General features: G+C 35.5%; 1 protein-coding gene across 1 annotated transcript; it reads right to left on the reverse strand.

Annotated features, from left to right (window-relative positions):
* Positions 1-349: 349 nt before the first annotated feature.
* LOC135080343 (protein obstructor-E-like) lies at positions 350-17,105 on the reverse strand. The gene is made up of 5 exons (XM_063974998.1): positions 16,967-17,105; positions 4,953-5,147; positions 1,819-2,022; positions 977-1,190; positions 350-477 (listed from the first exon to the last, which is right to left on the reverse strand). Exons 1-5 carry the CDS (start codon positions 17,007-17,009, stop codon positions 420-422), a joined length of 714 nt encoding a protein of 237 aa, XP_063831068.1. The 5' UTR covers positions 17,010-17,105; the 3' UTR covers positions 350-419.
* Positions 17,106-18,317: the final 1,212 nt, after the last annotated feature.

Below are 18,317 nucleotides of genomic sequence, written 5' to 3' on the forward strand. Positions count from 1 at the left end.
ATTTGAAAAATTGTTGTCGTGGTAATGTAAAATATCATAAGGGGTGTCAATTTTCGTCGAATTTCATAATTTATTGTGAAAGTTAAAAAATAATTGAGATAGATTTTTTTCCTTATTTTTCCTAAAGTAGTCATGACTATGTCCATCCTGTGGCGTCGGCTTATCCTTGAATTTTGGGACACGTTGTATATATATATATATATATATATATATAATATGATAAGCTAGACAACGACCTTATATCCTATGACTTATTCACTTAACTTTCTATACCTTTTAATCATTGTTCATTTATCTGTTTATAACATATCTTTATCACACAAATGGGGGATCAATAAAAGAGACGAAATGTTATTTAACTTATTGTATTAACTTATCAAGTCTTATATTACACTATATTAGCAGTATCACTAGAGAGTCTAAGACCTCGCTTTGGGTGCTGGCGCCGCTTCCTCGGAGTCCTTGTACCAGTCCTCGCTGTAACAAAAAAATATTATTATTACAAATTCAAACAGAAAATATCTCGTTTAAGACGAAGAACATGAAAAAATGTATTATGGTGCAAGGTAAAATATCTCTAAATTAGCTTGGGAGAGACGATAGCGATAAAATTATGTCAAGGTTAGACACACCGTCATGACATTTGTCTGAATATTGATACTTAGGGAAAAACCAATTCTGTATGTTGTTACTGAAAGACACTGACCAAGTCAAGAAGGCTAAATCAAAGACGAAGTTTTTATGTCCAAAATTAATTAAAACTATCGTTTTGATTTATTATGGTTAATTGCGGTTACCTGCACGTACTTAATTTTATGAGTACCTTTTCGTATCTATCTTTTTAATTTAGGAAGAGGAAATTATTGGCCTCTGATGGCCAGATATCACCATCACCCATAGGATGTCTATGGGTGGAGGTGATATAACGAAAGTGGTAAACTAATAGACTCTTAATAGCACAGATACTTATACTGACCATCCGCGGACATTCTCAGGGGCGTCGCACCGCTGGGTCTCCTCGTTGTACACTTCACCGGCTTGGCAGCCGAGGTCACGGGGCTCCACGCCGTTCAGGCACACGTAGAAACGCTGGCAGTCAGACGGGTGGGGGAATTTGGGGTGGGCCACGGGCAGACCCTGGGAGTCGACCTGCTGCTCTTTGGGGCACTCGAAACCATCCTTGGTCTTCTCTGGAAAGACAAATACAGTGTTAAGATCGAGAAAAATACTCTGCTTTGCAGAGATAAGAAAATTGTCACGACGATTTAGTTTATTTCTGTTATTGTTATCTTTCTATTCCCATGTCTTTTAGGTAAGGAATACAATGCCAGTTTTATTTAATTAAATCTTCACAATTTAGTAGAAATAATTCAAGTTCAAATTCTGTATTAGGTCCCTTTCTGAGCATTTATATACGTCCCTTTGCTTCCTTAGCTTGCATGACCACCATTTTTGTAACTTTGTGATTTCAATAACAGTAAAATTGTATATCTCATAGGTGTAATAATAAATGTCATATTCATCTACATTTCTTTTTGACGATGTTATAACATCACAGAAGGTATCATTTAATCAGAAAAGGAAAGACCTGTGTAAATGAACCTTGAAAACTGCGAGAAATTTTAACGATTTGTAATATGCCTTCAATACCTTGACCTAGTTCCGTTTTCATTGACATTGGTAGTCTCTTCCTTAATACAATCGTATGATTTTTAAATTAGCAGAGCTTGTAGAAGAAACAATTGAATGAGTTTCTATGATCTTAATAAAACGTGAAATTGATTTTGAATTCGAAACAATTGAATATTGTGTACTCACTCTCCTGGTTGTTGCATCCTTGTCTGCCAGCGGACTCGGGCCACACGCAGGTGCCTGAGTACTCGTCGAAGTGCAGTCCGGCGGTGCACTTGACTTCGGTGAAGTCACCCTCGATGCAGTTGAAGAAGATGTTGCACACCGATGGGTCGGGGTGGGCGAAGAAACCGTTGCGGCGGGGGCAGTTGCCGTTGGGCTTAGGGGGCTCTGTGAAAGAAAATTCACTTTTAAAACATCTGACTACTAATACTACGAGAGCTACTAAGCTAGAAAGAGCATGAAAGGGAGTCATAACACTGAGGAGCGTTCCGACCAATTTAAACCGTCACATTTTTACGAAGGTCCTCGTTCATTGAAGGTAAATGAGCACATCGTCTACATAATATTATTCCAAACGTTAACCCGATAATTTATAAGTTTTTGTGCAAACATGTTAAGCCAAATTATAATTATACCTACCGCATCCTAATTTAAACTTACTCAAGTTAGCAACCAATTTATTCTTTATGTCAACCGCATTCTGAAATCACGTGTAACCTCTACAGTCGCTATCTCAACCAGTTCGTAAGGATTCTCAGAATAAATCGCACATTATGTATACGAATGCCACCCGAGTTCAAGGTGAACCTGGTATGAAAGAACGACTTTTCCTTTTTAAGGATTCACATAAAATGTTACAACGTGATATAATTTTATTCACATGACGTTAAATTTAATGTTAACGCGTGATAATTAATTGATATTGTTATTTTTCTTAAGAAAAATGCATTCGAAAAGCCTTGAGAGGCCTAGGCCGTTTATTCTAGGAAACAGCAATTGTCAGTGGAGGAGCAGGAAGGCAATTCGCTACAGTCTCCCACCATTCAACAGTTTCTGAAAGTAACTTTAGAGAAATCGTTAAATATAGACTTTTCCGGTCACCGTTGAGTTGCCTTGAATTATAACTGTTGGATTTTTTTTTGATTCGATTTCTTTGGAATTCTGAAAGTTTCGCATTAGTAGTAATGTATAAGTGTGTAAGAGAAACTGACCGAGCCTAAAATGTAGAGAAGCTGCTCGATCTATTAAAGTGCATGTTTTTATGACATAAGTTCTGGTACAGTATTTAATGATAGAAGTTAGAAACACGTTACATTGTTCTTTTATACGTCTACATACATAATGTATAAGCTTGTAAATGGCACCGAATTGTACCCTTTTCAACAGTCAAGTCACGGCGGGGAGCGTTGCATTCCGCGCGCGTGTGCGTGTGCGCATATCCAGAAACCGGCGGTGACCAATAATCAAGAATAACAAGGCTTATGTAAACGGAGTTGGAACGTGTTTTATGTCTTTTTGAGTATGCTTCGATATATGACATACATACATACATGTATACCCATTCTTATAAGATACACCATACAAGAATGCATGGTAAATTCAGTGAACTGCTCCTGAATCGAATGTACCTACTACTACTATTTCTATTTATTTATATTAACCGGCAGACAGTGGTGACTGAGTTTGTTGCGGCGCTTCTTCTCAGCACTTGCCAAATGTTGGTCTCGAAGCGCTGGTAGGGTAAAAAGATTATGAGACATGTAGAGGCTCCTTAAGAGCAAAATGACGATTTGTAAGAACTATTTATTAGTCCAAACAAATAAAGAAATTTTGACTTTGACTTTGACTTTGATAGTTCGTTGATTTACAGTCAAAATTGAAAGGACGTTGTCGAGTGGTTAACTTACAAACGTTCAGAAAATGATATCCTAGAAAAAACTTGATTCAATTTTATAGTCTGTCCTAAGAGGCAGAGATTGAAATTCAACCAATCCAAAGTCTTCAATTTGTGCATGACATTTAATAGAATTTTGAGCTTGAGCTTCGTTCTGTAATTTGCCTCTAAAATCATGTGTATTGTCTCTGCAAAGTACAGCTAGTTTCTTAGCTAAAGTTTTCAAAATTCCTTACACGTAAAGATCTATAAATCGTGTTGCATTTAATCGAATGCGGAACATTCACAATCACGCCAATCATATCATTTACACGGCCAGTAAAACACGTTAAGTGACACAGAAGTGAATGTAACACTGTGACAAACGTAATGATTGACACACAAGTATGGGTCCTGGAGTAGGTGACCTAGAAAGCCAGTCGCGTATGACCTACGTGGTCAAAGGTGGACTACACGTTCACTAGGAAACACTCGACCTGCGGTGTCGAGTTCTGATTGACTTATAACATATAACATTTAGTTAAGTCCTCAAACAGTTATACTAATTAGAGCTACAAATTAAGCAGAGCTACAATAAGGCTGAGTTGCACCACTAAACTTATCGTAACTATAACGATAACCGGTGATTTTTGTATGGATGACAGATTTTTGACATTTGTTACAGTCAAAGTAAGATGGTGCAACCCAGGTGTGTAGACGTTATAAAACATAAGGCAATCAAAATTCTATACTTTAATTCGAAGCCGGGTGAAGACGTAACTAAGTCATTGTTAAACAGTTATTTATAACAAAGCACTTAGGTCATGGAAAGTGCATGAGAACCAGACTTTACTAATTTGAAATGAATGTTAAAATAATGAGAACTGCCTAATTAGTTGTTAATTTAAGTGTCATTGAAATGAAAGCACACTTCTGGCAATTGTCACAGTTATTAGATTACGAGCGTATAGATCTGCGATATAGTGTAAATAAATATAATTTTACTAATAATTTAATGATCTCAGAGCCATTTGGAACATCTTTGGGAAATCGTAGGTTAAAAGTCTTTATCTTGCAGATCTTCAGTGAAAAATATCTCACCCAAAATGTATTTTTCTCGGTTAGCGTTTAGGTATAAATAGGTATGCAAAAATTGGTTTTGATTGGATTAGAAGTGGGTCGCATTATTCGATTATACCATCTCAGCAAAGTATCTGACATCTAAAGCATTCATCATCATTTAGTCTCTACTACAAGAAGATGACTCTGTCTAAAGCATAAGTAAATAGAGGATTTCCACTTTGCCCGGCTGAATTTATTTACACATATGGAAGTCATTGGGGGAAGCCATGTTCAGCAGTGGATGTTCTGTAGTTCAAATGATGACGATGAAAAAGAGGATTTGACCTGCAATCTACATGCGGTTTAAGGCATTGTTACTTACGGAGTTCGGTTCTGTCACCGCAGTCTACATTGAAGGGCTGGTCGCATTTGTTGATCTTCCTAATCAGCTGGTCGAACACCAAGCCATCTGGACACAGCTTCTCTGTGGCCACTCCATCCACGCACTCGTAGAACTTGTCACATTGCCTGTCGTCTTCGTACTGGCCATCCTTGGCGGGGCACTTGAATTGGGCGCCTGGGGAAAAAGATAAATTGGTATGTTAATTTAAGTTGCTCAACCTATAAATCTAATCTTAAAGTATCAGCGAATCGATACACAATAGAAATCATTTGTTACCGTGGTCTCATGCGACCGCTTAGGCTGAATTGCACCACCTAACTTTGACCGTAGCTATAACGATAACCGATGTTTTTTGTATGGAGTGACAGATTTTTGACGTTTTTCAAAGTCAAAATAAGATGGTGCAACCCAGCCTTAGAGTTCCACGAGTTAAAACAAACTGAATTTATTGTGTGGAATCTTAATGGAACTACCAAAATACAATCCGACTGAAATAACTGCACGTGTGGAGTTTTTTTTAGCTGCAATAATATTTGTAGAATGTTAATTCGATATCAAACAACCCAATTAAGTATTTGTAGTAGTAATAGATCAATATTAATTGCGGAATACGCAACACTGCAACCCGTCCAACAGCTTTGACACACTGTTCTAGATTTGCGATTTTCACGTGCATTCGAAACGCGCATTTTTGACGCTAAACCTAAACGCTATTTACGAAATTCAAATACCACACATGTTTTTGTAATCTACGATCACGCTAAATGTACCTATTAAACGAGTTTTTGCTAAGCGTGATATTATTTCTTGATAACTAAACAAACGCCAATCAACCACCGTTGCAATAGCGTCATATAAAACAAAAGAATTAGGGACTTGAACTACAAAGATAACCCTTTGTATGTTACAAAGGTTATCATGTCATGTAATAGCAAAACGTATCATGGTATATTTGTCCCTAGTATTCACTAGGGACAAATATCATGAGCCATGTATTCACATGGCTTTATCCTCTCTTGTTAACGAGATCTTCACGCAAACGGTCTTAGATCTTGCTCTTTATTTTGAACTCTGTCAGTCACGTGACGGACTAGTTCTTCGAAAATAATGGACCGTTTAGATACAGTGAAAGTCGATTTATTAAATGGGCTTGTTAGTCGTTCGGCTGAGAGCAGGGCGGGCCTGTTTTTTTCTTGCATAAGCACGCGTTGTGTAAGAGTGAGCGTCAATATAATGTACCGTTGACATGCATTTGCATGTTCCTCCGATAGACGAGTGTTACACGATTCCTCACGAAGCCGGCTTCGTGCGTGTTTAAAGATGTTGAAGATGCGTCGATGGTTACCTAATGGAAACATGTTAGCTCTTTACAGCGTTTTGTCCCATTACCTTAGAACCTTATTTATTTATTAAGGTCTTCATGTTATGCCCTATAGACAGAGAGTAGTTTATTCTGCCTGGAATTTCAATCCAGGGCCATAGTCGTCGTGCGGTAGTTGTTCGAAGAGCACGTATATTTCAATTCTCCGTCGATTTTAGTTCAAAGTGGTAGTAAAAAGTGATCATATATCGTTTAATTTCCGAGTAATACACAGCCAATTAAGTTCCCCATTGTCTGAAAAAAACCGTTTTTCGATATTCAATGTCGTTTCGGAGTAATAGAAGAATTAAGTTTGAATTATTTTAAAAACGGCTACCGATCGCTCGTCGGCGCAATAACAACAAGCGCGCTGCCGATGAGTCACCGTCACGGCCGTCACCGCCGCCGATTCAAGCGAGCGGCTAGCCCGTGCTGCGTTTACACAGACTGGACGGTCACCGTGCTTCGTTCAAGTGTCATTTTTGTGCAAGTCAAACTGTACTCTAATTGCTGTTTGTGCTATTAAGTGGACATTTATATAGAAGAAAAATGTCTCCGAAATGCAGTATATGTACCAAATGTCGACGAAAAATCGAAAACCGACGTTTCCTGAACTGTACATTATGCAAACAAACATTTGATATTGAGTGTGCAAACGTGTCGGAGAAGCTGTTTTACCTTATGGACCATTCACGTAAATTACTATGGACATGTGAAAAGTGTAAACAAAAAAACAAACCTACAACCAGCACACCAATTGACAAGCCTCATCCACATAAAACAACAAGGACTTCTATTGCAAACAAGAAGCCTGACCAGAAGTCGGGAACGGCCGCTAAGTTGTACAATAAAGGTCTGATTCTGAAATCTGGTGCAGACAAAATAACTGCAAACAAAAAATCAGCAAACATTGAGCAAGAGTCGACTCTCAACAAACCACTGAGACGGCCATCTTTGTCTCCTTGCCGACAGCCTTCACCTGGGCTGCCAACTACTTACCTGGAGGAAATGGCCTCCCGAGAAGAAACATCAGTTATGGACATCTGTCATGTTCGAGAAGTTTCATCACCTACAGAACTACGTGAGTCTCCACTTGTGGCCCTGTCATGTGCTCCCACATCACCGCGTATTACGGGCTTAACATCCGGGAGCTCTATGCCTCACTTGTTGCCATCCACGAGCCCGACACCTACCTTGACTTCACCCACATGCGCTGAAAACCAAGGGTCTGATTATTCTGTTTTTATTACACAAAGAAGAAAAAGGAACTACCTTGAAACATCGCTACCAAATATTGAAAGTGCAGATTCTTCTTCGTCCGGGTCGGAGTCTAGTGGGCTGGCAATGAAAAGCTTGCCGGACTTATCAACACTTCAGAATCACGAAGAATTGGTAATCATGAAAAATCAAATAAGCGAACTAAAGTTGAAACTTGAAGCTACAGAGAATGAAATGAATAATCTGATGTTGGAAAACAAGACTATGGCTACAAAAATCAAAGAACAGGACCAAAAAATCAAAGACTTAATAACTATATGCTCAACTCCTTTAAATAACAAAAACAAAAATAATAAAAAATACGGAAAGAAAGATAAAGCAAAAAACCATAAATCGCATCGTAGCCTACAGGATCATGATTTAAGTGAACACAACACAAATAGTGCAGATAAAAGAAAAGATCAGGGGAGACCATTCGAGCTTAAGGAAGAGACTGAGACAGTGACAGCTATTCCAAGGAAAATAAAAGTTGTGGTAATAGCTGACCAGCAAGGACGAGGCGTACAGCGAGCATTACAACGACTTCTGAATACAAACTATATAGTGACATGCTTCTGGAAGGATGGCGCGTGCCTAGAAGAAGTTCTAAATACCTGCAAAACCGAACTGTGTAGTCTTACATTGCATGACTTTGTTGTAGTTATGGGAGGCTTAAACGACAATAACCCACTTAATTTAAAAATCACACTTTTAAAATGGTTAAGTTTAACACGACACACAAATGTTGTTATGTGTGGCCTGCCTTATAAAGCGAATTTAAGTAATTATCTTAATAGGGAAATAGAACTTATATGTAAGGGCTTCACCTATTGTACTTTTGTGAGACCTAATTATAACAGATCTCATCTTGGCTCTAAATATTTCTTGGACTTATGTTTTGGTATATTCCGAGACATTATACATGTATCCTATCGCAATCATGAACCATTCTTGACTGACTTGCGAAATCATGGGGATGTAGTGGATCACCTACAATCACCATATTCACCAAATCCATCAATATCAGAGGCATGTCCATACCATGAAACAGACCTAAGATCCGACACACTTCCTTTTTTATAAAAAATGACTCGATCTTAATCATGCACCAAAACATAGCTGGTTTTCTTAGTAAGAAAGAACTTATAGAAATAACTCTAACTGAAATGTCGGAAAATTACGAAATCCCGGACCTGATATGTCTAACTGAAACGTTTGTCAAAAGACATTGTGAGTCAAACATAAATCTCAAAGGTTACAGGTTGGGCGCTTCGTTTTGTAGGTCAACGCAAAAACGCGGAGGTTCCTGTATCTTGCACAGTAGAACACTTACAACAAAAGCCCTTCCTTTTCTGAATGAATTGGCATCTGAACTGACTTTTGAATGTTGTGGTTTAGAACTAGTAGAATATAAAATAATCCTCGTGTGTATTTACCGCACACCAACAGCAAACTTGAAAATATTTTTTAATAAACTTAATCATCTTCTTGACAAATTAAAATCATTTAAAAAACATATAATTATTACAGGGGACTGGAATATTGACACCCTAAAGAAAAATAGTTTATCGGACGAATTAATTGAAACACTTATTAGCTACAATCTGGATTTGCATATAAAAACTCCTACTCGAAGGGAGACTTGTATAGATCATTTCGCAAGCAATATCAGGGAAGCATGCGGATATACCAAATCCATATACTTATCAGACCATAATACAGCCCAATTATTGACTGTACCAGTTGAACTACGTAAACCACAGCTTGAATCTTGGTTTGAAATGAGACGTGATTACAGTATTGACAACCTGAACAAATTTAAATATGTTTTGACGAGCTACCCGTGGCGAAACCTAGTTGAATTCAGGGATGTAGATATAGACTTCACGCTAGTTCATAATGAATTGATCCTCTTGTATGATTTATGCTTTCCTCAATATAGAATTAAAATGTTTAATACAGCACATAAAAAATCTAACTGGCTAACCAAGGGCTTAAGAACATCATGTCAAACTAAAAGAAAACTACGTTTATCCTATTATAAAAAATATGCACCTAATAAAAAAAAGAAATACCGACAGTACTCTAAAATTCTTAAAAAATGTATACAATATTCCCAAAAAATTACAAATGAAAATTACGTAAATACAGCTAGAAATAAATGCAAAGCAACTTGGAATGTAATAAATAACAAAGACAATACTAATAACAAACATGATATAGACTACTTGAAGATAAATGACAAAATAATAGATAATCCCTTAGAAATAGCAAACTCTTTTAATAATCATTATATAGACTCAACTAACATTCCTTGTAACTATAGAGGTAATCCGTTGGTAATTCCTTGTAACTATAGTATTTTTGCAATTCTAATCGAGTTGAACTGTCAAGGCCGAGTGACTTTTCAATTCTAAAATTTCCGGTTCAAGAATATGGGTTAGAAATAACTTATTGTTATTTCTCTTCACAACTATTTTTTATGTAAATCATCGAGAACCTTGTTTTATTTTTATTTGCAGCAGACACCCTTGAAAAGAAGTAATATGAAATGAAGAATACAACCTTTTGAATTTTAAGTTGGATCACGTGAGACTACAGAAACATATTTTAGGTACTGTAACATTTTTAAAACTTAATTTAGATTAAGAATGCAGGCGCTTTTTCATAATAACAGTCTTTTTAAGAGCATTTGTTGTTTTAATTAGACATACTAGAATGTAACTAATTTGTAAAATGGTTCTAAAACTCCGTTACATTTTGAAAAGGTATGTCATCTTGGGAGTATTGGATTAAAATTTGATGCTACTATGATTGACAGACTACGCATGATTAATCCAGACAGTTATGCCAGCAATTCCCAACGTGGGATCAATATGCGCCCGCGGTTATCGCGGGGGCGGTATCGCAACGTTTGCGCAAGGCAGTGAAAGTGAGGTGCAGCTTGCGACACGGTGCATCGTGCATCGGTCGACATCCCAAATTAATGAAGTGGAACAAAGATGCGCTAGATCATCTCAAGATTTACTACTTAAAATCTCTGTTGTTAGTCCGTATAACCGCTTTGATAGTTTAAGGACACAGGCAAAGACGAGGGGCACAAATATGGTTTAAAAAAGTGAAAAATTATTTGACTAAGTATGGAGAGGTTTATCATTCAATTGACCAAATTTAAGTTGAAGAGCTGTAGAATTCTATTTACTGTTAAATTATCAAATGAAAAAGTAAAGAGTCAGAGTAAATCAAGAAAGAGATTACTAAAAATTCTTTTAAACAATCAAGAAGACGAAAGAATATCAACTTACACTTATCTCTAAACAAAAAAGTACGATGCGACAAAGTAAAGTAGCAAGATTTATGAAGACATTAAGTATTTATAGTCTCCAAAGTCAGGTATTTAAATCGTCTACCTCACATTCAGGTAGCGACAGGTTACGAAAATAACCCACAGATAATGTTAAGATATATGGTAGGTATTTTCCGCAAACGAGTTACCGATTATTTACCTACTGACCGACGCCCTTTATGTACTTATCAGCCGGGGTTTAAAACCGGTAACTACATAATATGGACATTGCTTCCATTTCAGGGTTAAAATGTTATTTTATTTTTGAGGAAAAGTTTTGAAATATTTTTACCCTTTTTCAAAACTACTACATACATTGGCATAACAAATCTTAACCGTTTAAAGTTACCTAAGAATACCAAATTAATAATTTTGATAGACCTGATAATAATAACTAATTGGCTTCAAAATAAAAGAATAAACACTTGCAATTCTTTACCTATTAAATCATTATTACGCATTACAAGAAATCAGTTTGCCAACTTAAGCAATTCCAGAACCTCTAATTTGATCCAACATAACAATTTAATAAAAACGTTAATGTCTACTTAGTCATTTTTATACGGCTGCAATTGCAATATTATGCCACAAGAAACATTAGATTAGAATAAGTATGATATTAAGGCTTTGTATGATTTATCATTTAAGGCGATTAGAGTCCTCAATGACCTTGGGCGTTTGACCTTCACGCCGAGCGAAACACCCGCGCACCCCGCACGAAAACTCCGATTTGACACCGATCAAAATTACACGGGCATAGGTAGATACAGAATAGAAGCTCTTTTTTCATGACATTACTGCCTATTATTTTAAACTTGAATTGATGAACCTTGATGTCGGTGTCATTTAACTCAGGCGTAAAGGTATTTAATAAAAATAACACAATCCATGTACATTTTGTACGGGATATTTTTTTTATTTTTTTTTTAAATCTAATATTTTTGTCGGTTCAGCCGTTCTCGAAATTTGAACATGTAATATGTAGGTAACTTCGGGTGGAATCTTGCAACGGCCCCATAGCAACTCCGGGATTAAACGATTTCATCGAGTTTAGGCTCGTTTGATTTGTATTTATTTATTTATATAAATATAAGTAAGTAATATTATGTAAGTAAGCTACTTTAAAAATCACGAGTACCTACAACTCTCAAAGGCAAACAGGGTCTGATGATGGAGCTGGAATGTGGCCGTAGGAATAGGCTAGTTTCTTTAAAAAAACATTTTTAGTCCGTCAATTACACTATCAAAAAATATTGGACACTAGATATTTTTATTTGTCAACAAACAAGTAATTACAAAGTTATGATGCGATGAAATTCCGCGTGACGTCACAAATCGCAACAATTTTAAGCACGCCTATCTCTTTAAATTTTCATAAGTCTAAAAAAGTGAAAAATACATTTAAAGTATTTTTTTGGTAAGTTGACCGACAGACTAATTCAAACTCTTACTTTACCCAGGAAACATCCCTATTCTTCGAAATTATTATGAGCTACATAACGAAAAATCTTTGCTACCTACTACGCCGCAGCAAATTCCGCATCATAAATAAAAAAATAAATTAAAAGAAAAAACCTTTTTTTTAAAACAAGTTTTTGTATGCTTATAATTTCAGTTTCATGACATGCTCCCAAAATTCATCATCTTATAAGAGGATTTCAGTTTTTATCGACGAAACTTTTTAATTATTATAGCCTATAGGTACGTTTCATGGTTAGGTAATTTAGGGAAGTTTATTTGCACTTAACATGAAAAATATGGTATCAATGTACTGTGTACCTATGCACCTTCAGTGGCAACAACAAGGTCTATTGAGTACCTATAGTCTACTAAAGGCATGAAATAAATTAATTTTCACCAAAAATTAAAACCAACTCCAAAACGAATCACCAAAAGGTAGGCTGTCACCAACTCCGAAAATATCAATCATGATATACAGGCATTTATTTTGTAATCAGTATCCACATCAGCTCTATAGAACAATTTATCAATACCACTTTATCTTATTTTTTTTAACTGTGGTATTTTCGCGAAGAAACATATTGAAAATCTAATTCTAAATGGCCCATTTGCGCCGAGCCTAAGTATGAAAAATAAAAATTGTTTTCTTCACGTAAATCGATTAAGTTGCTGATACTGACTCGCTCCTAATTTGGATAGGTACTGATTGCAAAGGCCTAGTAAATAAATAACGGAATATATTTTCAACTTTTACTTATCTAGTGCCTTTTTTTTGGAGTCGATTTTTTTACACTTATAGATTCTATTTAGGTAGATAATAGCGTCCGAGCATGCCTTAATTCAATCGTATCGTCTGACTGAACGTGCTCAATGAACAACTCTGACATAAAAACTATTGTCAAACAAAGACTAGGTTGCACCATCTTATTTTAAATTTGACAAAAGTCAAAAATCTGTCATACTCCATACAAAAAAACACCGGTTATCGCCAAAGCTACGGTCAAAGTTAGGTCACGTCAGGTGGTGCAACTCAGCCAAAGAAAAAATTCATTTTGATCGCTAATGTCAGTTTGCAGCGAGTGACACAACCTCCCCGTCTGAAGGCCAGCGGCCGACTGCCGCCCGCACCCCGCGAAGGCCCCCTCAACAGCAAAACGTTCGGAATTTATCAAAAGTTAAATTTATGAATGAAAGTAATGTTTGATTGAAAAACGCAACGTGTCATTTAAAGATTAAAGAATTCCTAATCTATTCGTGCAACAATCTTTTAAATTAACATAGCCGTTTTGGAGGAGTAGGGAATTTAAGTAAAAAATCGATGTCCCGTATTTATTTTTTTAATCCAAAACAAAGAGACGTAGCGAAAATTCAAACGTCACAAATGTAGTCCTTGAACTGTTGTATAACATATATTTTTTTCAACTATTTCTGTCCAGCAGTAAAAGAGGAGTAGGCTTTACAAAATGCCCATTTGACGCGGATTGAGGACTCTAATCGCCTTAATTAGTAACCGGAAAAATATGCATATTTTTGAAGTGAAATATAAAAGAAATATGAATGAAGGTGGTGAAAACTCGCCTAACATTACGCCCTAAATAACTCAAATTTTATTGTTTTACTTAATTACTTAACGAAATTTAATTAAGTAGTTTTATATAACTCTCAATTAATCGTATTTTGATTTTGATGTCGTAAATTAACATACAAAACGATAAATTATAATTACATATTATTCGGTTCATTGATATTGACGCAATTCGGTGAAAGTTTGTGAAACTGGTCCGTTTCTTATTTATTTTTTCTTATTTTGTTAACTTCTTACGCGCACTGTTTTCTTTTGCACTCAAATTGATTTAATTGCTATTAAATAATGAACGTAAAGAAGCGTTTGAGAAGTTCAATCACGCGTTTTAGGAATGCTGTTAAAGTTCCTTAAATTTCAACACAGCATCCAACAGCTAAGTGCTAAAGTGCATTGCTCTCTCTATGTTTTAAACATGGTCTCAGAACACGTAATCCTTGCAAAATCACAAAGTTTTTGCGTAAAATTTAATATCACTGTGTCAACAGAACGGCCGCAATCGATTCTTAGAAATTTTATGTGATTGTATTTTCAGGGAAATTACAATTGTAAGAGGAAATTGCAAAAACCAGCGAATGTCAATGTCGCCGTATTGAAATCGCCAGAACGCGGTCACTGTGTGAATGAACCAAAGCTGTTTGGGTTTTGTTTTGCTATTGTTATAGTTTTTTATGAACAAGAGAAACTTTCTGATTTTGTTACAATAATTTCTCTTTTTAAACTATTTTTCCGCAGTTAGAAAAAATCTAACAAAATATCAAAAGTGATATTTTGTTTTTATTGATATTTTCCAAAACTTTTGGAAAATATCAATAAAATAATAATTCTAATAGCAATTACTATCACTAATTGAGCTAATTAGCACTTCTTTATGGTGTATTGACAATGACATTTTACACTTGTAACATTCTTACATTTTTATCACCTTACTTGTAAATACTTTATCAAGTTTACTACAACTTCCGGAAACCTTTTTTGTAATTTCTTGAAATAAGTAGGTCTGAAAGTTGGCTGATGTAATATGACTTAAGTTTACATAAAAATCAAGGATTAATATCCAGCATTGAGTTAAGAAGCATTATACGTTCCTTAATTATTCTCGATTGTTATATTACGTACCAACTAATTGGTATGTTCTGTACCAACTACTAATAAATAATAGGGCGCATAACTACAAATATTGTATGCTTTATTTACTATAAGTTTTTCATTGTTTTAACTATCAGACTTATTACGTAGCTTTAGGCTAATCAGTGCTTCTACCATCGGTCGATAGCACATCATCCTCTTCTCATGAACATTATTCAAACTGATAATCTCATCTGAAGATTTCACGATATGATTATAATATGTATGCAATACAACAGGCTAGACAGTGTTTTTCAACCTTTTTCATGACACGACCCTCCTTACGAAAAATATTTTGCGACCCCCAACCGTTCGCTTATTTTTCATGCATTTTATAATGTTACAAAGATGTTATAGGGACCGAATACTTCAATCCATGCAACATTACGCATTTGCATAATTAGATTTCAGATAAATCTATCTTTAAAACTTTACTGATTTTTTTACTGAGGTAGTTTTTACGACCTCTCGCGACCCCGCTATTGAGGCTTTCAGGCGACCCACAGGTTGAAACTGGGCTAAGGCATAGAAGAACAAAAATGATCTATACATAAACACTATCTATTGTGCAAAAGCATACACACTTAGTATGTCACTGCGCAGACGCTGCGAGCGTTAATAGTAGTGATAGGTATGGCTTGCATGTGTAATGATATGGTTAGATTCTATGACCTCGTGTCAATCCTACTAATATTATAAATGCAAAAGTCTGGATGTTTGTTACTCTTTCACGCAAAATCTACTGAACGGGTTTGGATGAAACTTTACAGTGTTATTGTTTATAACCCAGAATAACATATAGGCTTTGTCACATATAGTTTATGACGATATGTGACAAACTAAATTTCATCCGAGTGAAGCCGCGGGCAAAAGCTAGTATACATATACTGCTAAGATTTAGGATATAATTTATGCGGAAATATTAGATAGTTATTGCTCATATAACAACATTATACAGCTTTTGGTTTTCAGAAAACAAACCTACCCTCTACCTTTTGATTAAATAAAAGTAGTATTTAGAGGGTAGTCATACTTTTTTGAATCTTAACGGTTACGAACCTTTTTACATGTCATTAGTAGGTAATTGTTGAAAAAATATTGCTTTTATAGTTGCTCTTTATGTTACTACGAGTACTCAAATGTAAGTTTTCTTCTTTCGAGTACTCGTATATGACTATTATAATAATCTGCAATACTACGTAACCATGACTTCCACACGAGCAAAAACATGTATGTAATGTATGTAATATGCAATTAATTAAAACACTTTTAGGTCGATATGTTTAAGTCCAATAGAATCTTGATTAATCATTACTTATCACGAGGGTAGCTCCGCTGCAATAAATAATATTTAATATTATTAGTACGAAATCTAGGTAATTAGGTTCGATAGTAACTGAATAGGTAGTAATAAGTTTTATAATTCTTTCACAATTACGATATGTACTGTAAGAAGTTGACACATAACGGCCGTTATTCACGACCTAATATGGTATACTTACGTAAGCACTAAAGCCTACTTTTTGATTTCGGTGACGTCTAATGTATTGTTAGTACATTATGAAATGAAATGGTTAGTACTTTTAAATTACACTTTAGATTCAAGATTGTTATCTAAATGAATAAAATTACACATACATTGTAATAGTTTTATCAGTGAGGGTAATTCGAGAGAAGTTACTAACGCGTTGATGTCTTTTGTACTAGACCGTTAATTTTTAAAATGTCTTCTATTCTAACCTTATTTTATGCATTATGTAAAATACTAAATTATCAAAAAAGACTTTCTTATTCACTGAAACTGAAAAACTGACTGAAATGAAATTAGGTAATTAATAAAAAATATTTTTTGTACTTACTCGCAAGAGCAGCGGCCGCAGCCAGAACGATGAACACTTTCATAGTGACCTTTTGATTGTATATTAAAAAAAATATGACTAGATAGCGGTCCGACCCCTCTGGCGACCCCGGTGCGACTGACAGACGCGAGCGACGCGCGCGCCTTTTCTTCGGCTGTCCTGCGCGCGCAAACCGGTACGAAGACTTAGGTGTGATTTAACAAATTCCATAGTCAGTGGAACAATACTAATAGACTAAGAGCTGGTAAACGCCAGACCTACGTCATTTTATTAAAGCTGAAACTTTGTCAGCGTATGCTCCCAATATAGGATAGAATGTTGGTGAATCATGAAGTTTGGGTCATCGTGGCTTTGGCAGCTATGCTAAAAAAACTGTCTGGCAAGGAGTTGGAACTGTCAAAACTGTCTGGCTGATGTGGAAACAATTTCTAATCATTGCCCAAATATTATACCTACATAAAAATCCACCGTAAAAGTTAGGCAATAATTAGAAGTAGTTTCCTCATCAGACAGACAGTTTTGACAGTTCCAACTCCTTTCCAGACAGTTTTTTTAGGATAGCTGCTAAAGCCACGATGACCCAAACTTCATGATTCACCAACATTATATCCTATATTGGGAGCATACGCTGACAAACTTTCAGCTTTTATAAAATGACGTAGGTCTGGCGTTCACTAGCTCTTAGTCTATAATTTCATTGTTTCGCGGTTGCATCGCACTAATCAGATATTGTCGCTAATAGAGGAATTTCGCGAGTCCCAACATAGATCAAAACCACAACGAATGCATTTGTATTATTTTCGAATTGTTTGTCAAATTGCATTTTTAATTAATCGATTTGAAGCTAAAAATAGTTGGAAGTACATAATTAGGTACTCTAAACTTGAACATAAAATGATATTATTAATCAATTCGAAGTATAGCAATAGTTTCATCATTAATAACAATCACACTTCTTGTGAATTTCTATTGGATTCAGTCGTATACATTTTGTATTCAGAGACGTAACTGTGCGATTCAAGAAGTAAAGACAAGGGAAGTAATGTTTATGAGCCGCCATAAGCATCTGACATGGATCACACAGCTTGAATGACAAGATAAAATAATATCAAAGTACTGTATCGTCTTTCTTTTCAGGCAAAAAAACGTTTGATTAAATCTTCTATGAAAGAGGAACTCTGATGAAGTAATATGGTTATTTTTTTGCATCACTTTGTATCTGAAAGTTAAATTGAGCCCAACGCCTTCATTCTCAATTTCGATATAAGTTAAGCAATTAATAATTATAGTGAAGAGAGCAAGAAAATGAGTCTATATCAAACGTTACATTGTCTATGGACATTAAATTTCC

The sequence above is a fragment of the Ostrinia nubilalis genome, chromosome 2 (assembly GCF_963855985.1).
Source record: "Ostrinia nubilalis chromosome 2, ilOstNubi1.1, whole genome shotgun sequence".
NCBI classification, from domain to species: Eukaryota; Metazoa; Arthropoda; class Insecta; order Lepidoptera; family Crambidae; genus Ostrinia; species Ostrinia nubilalis.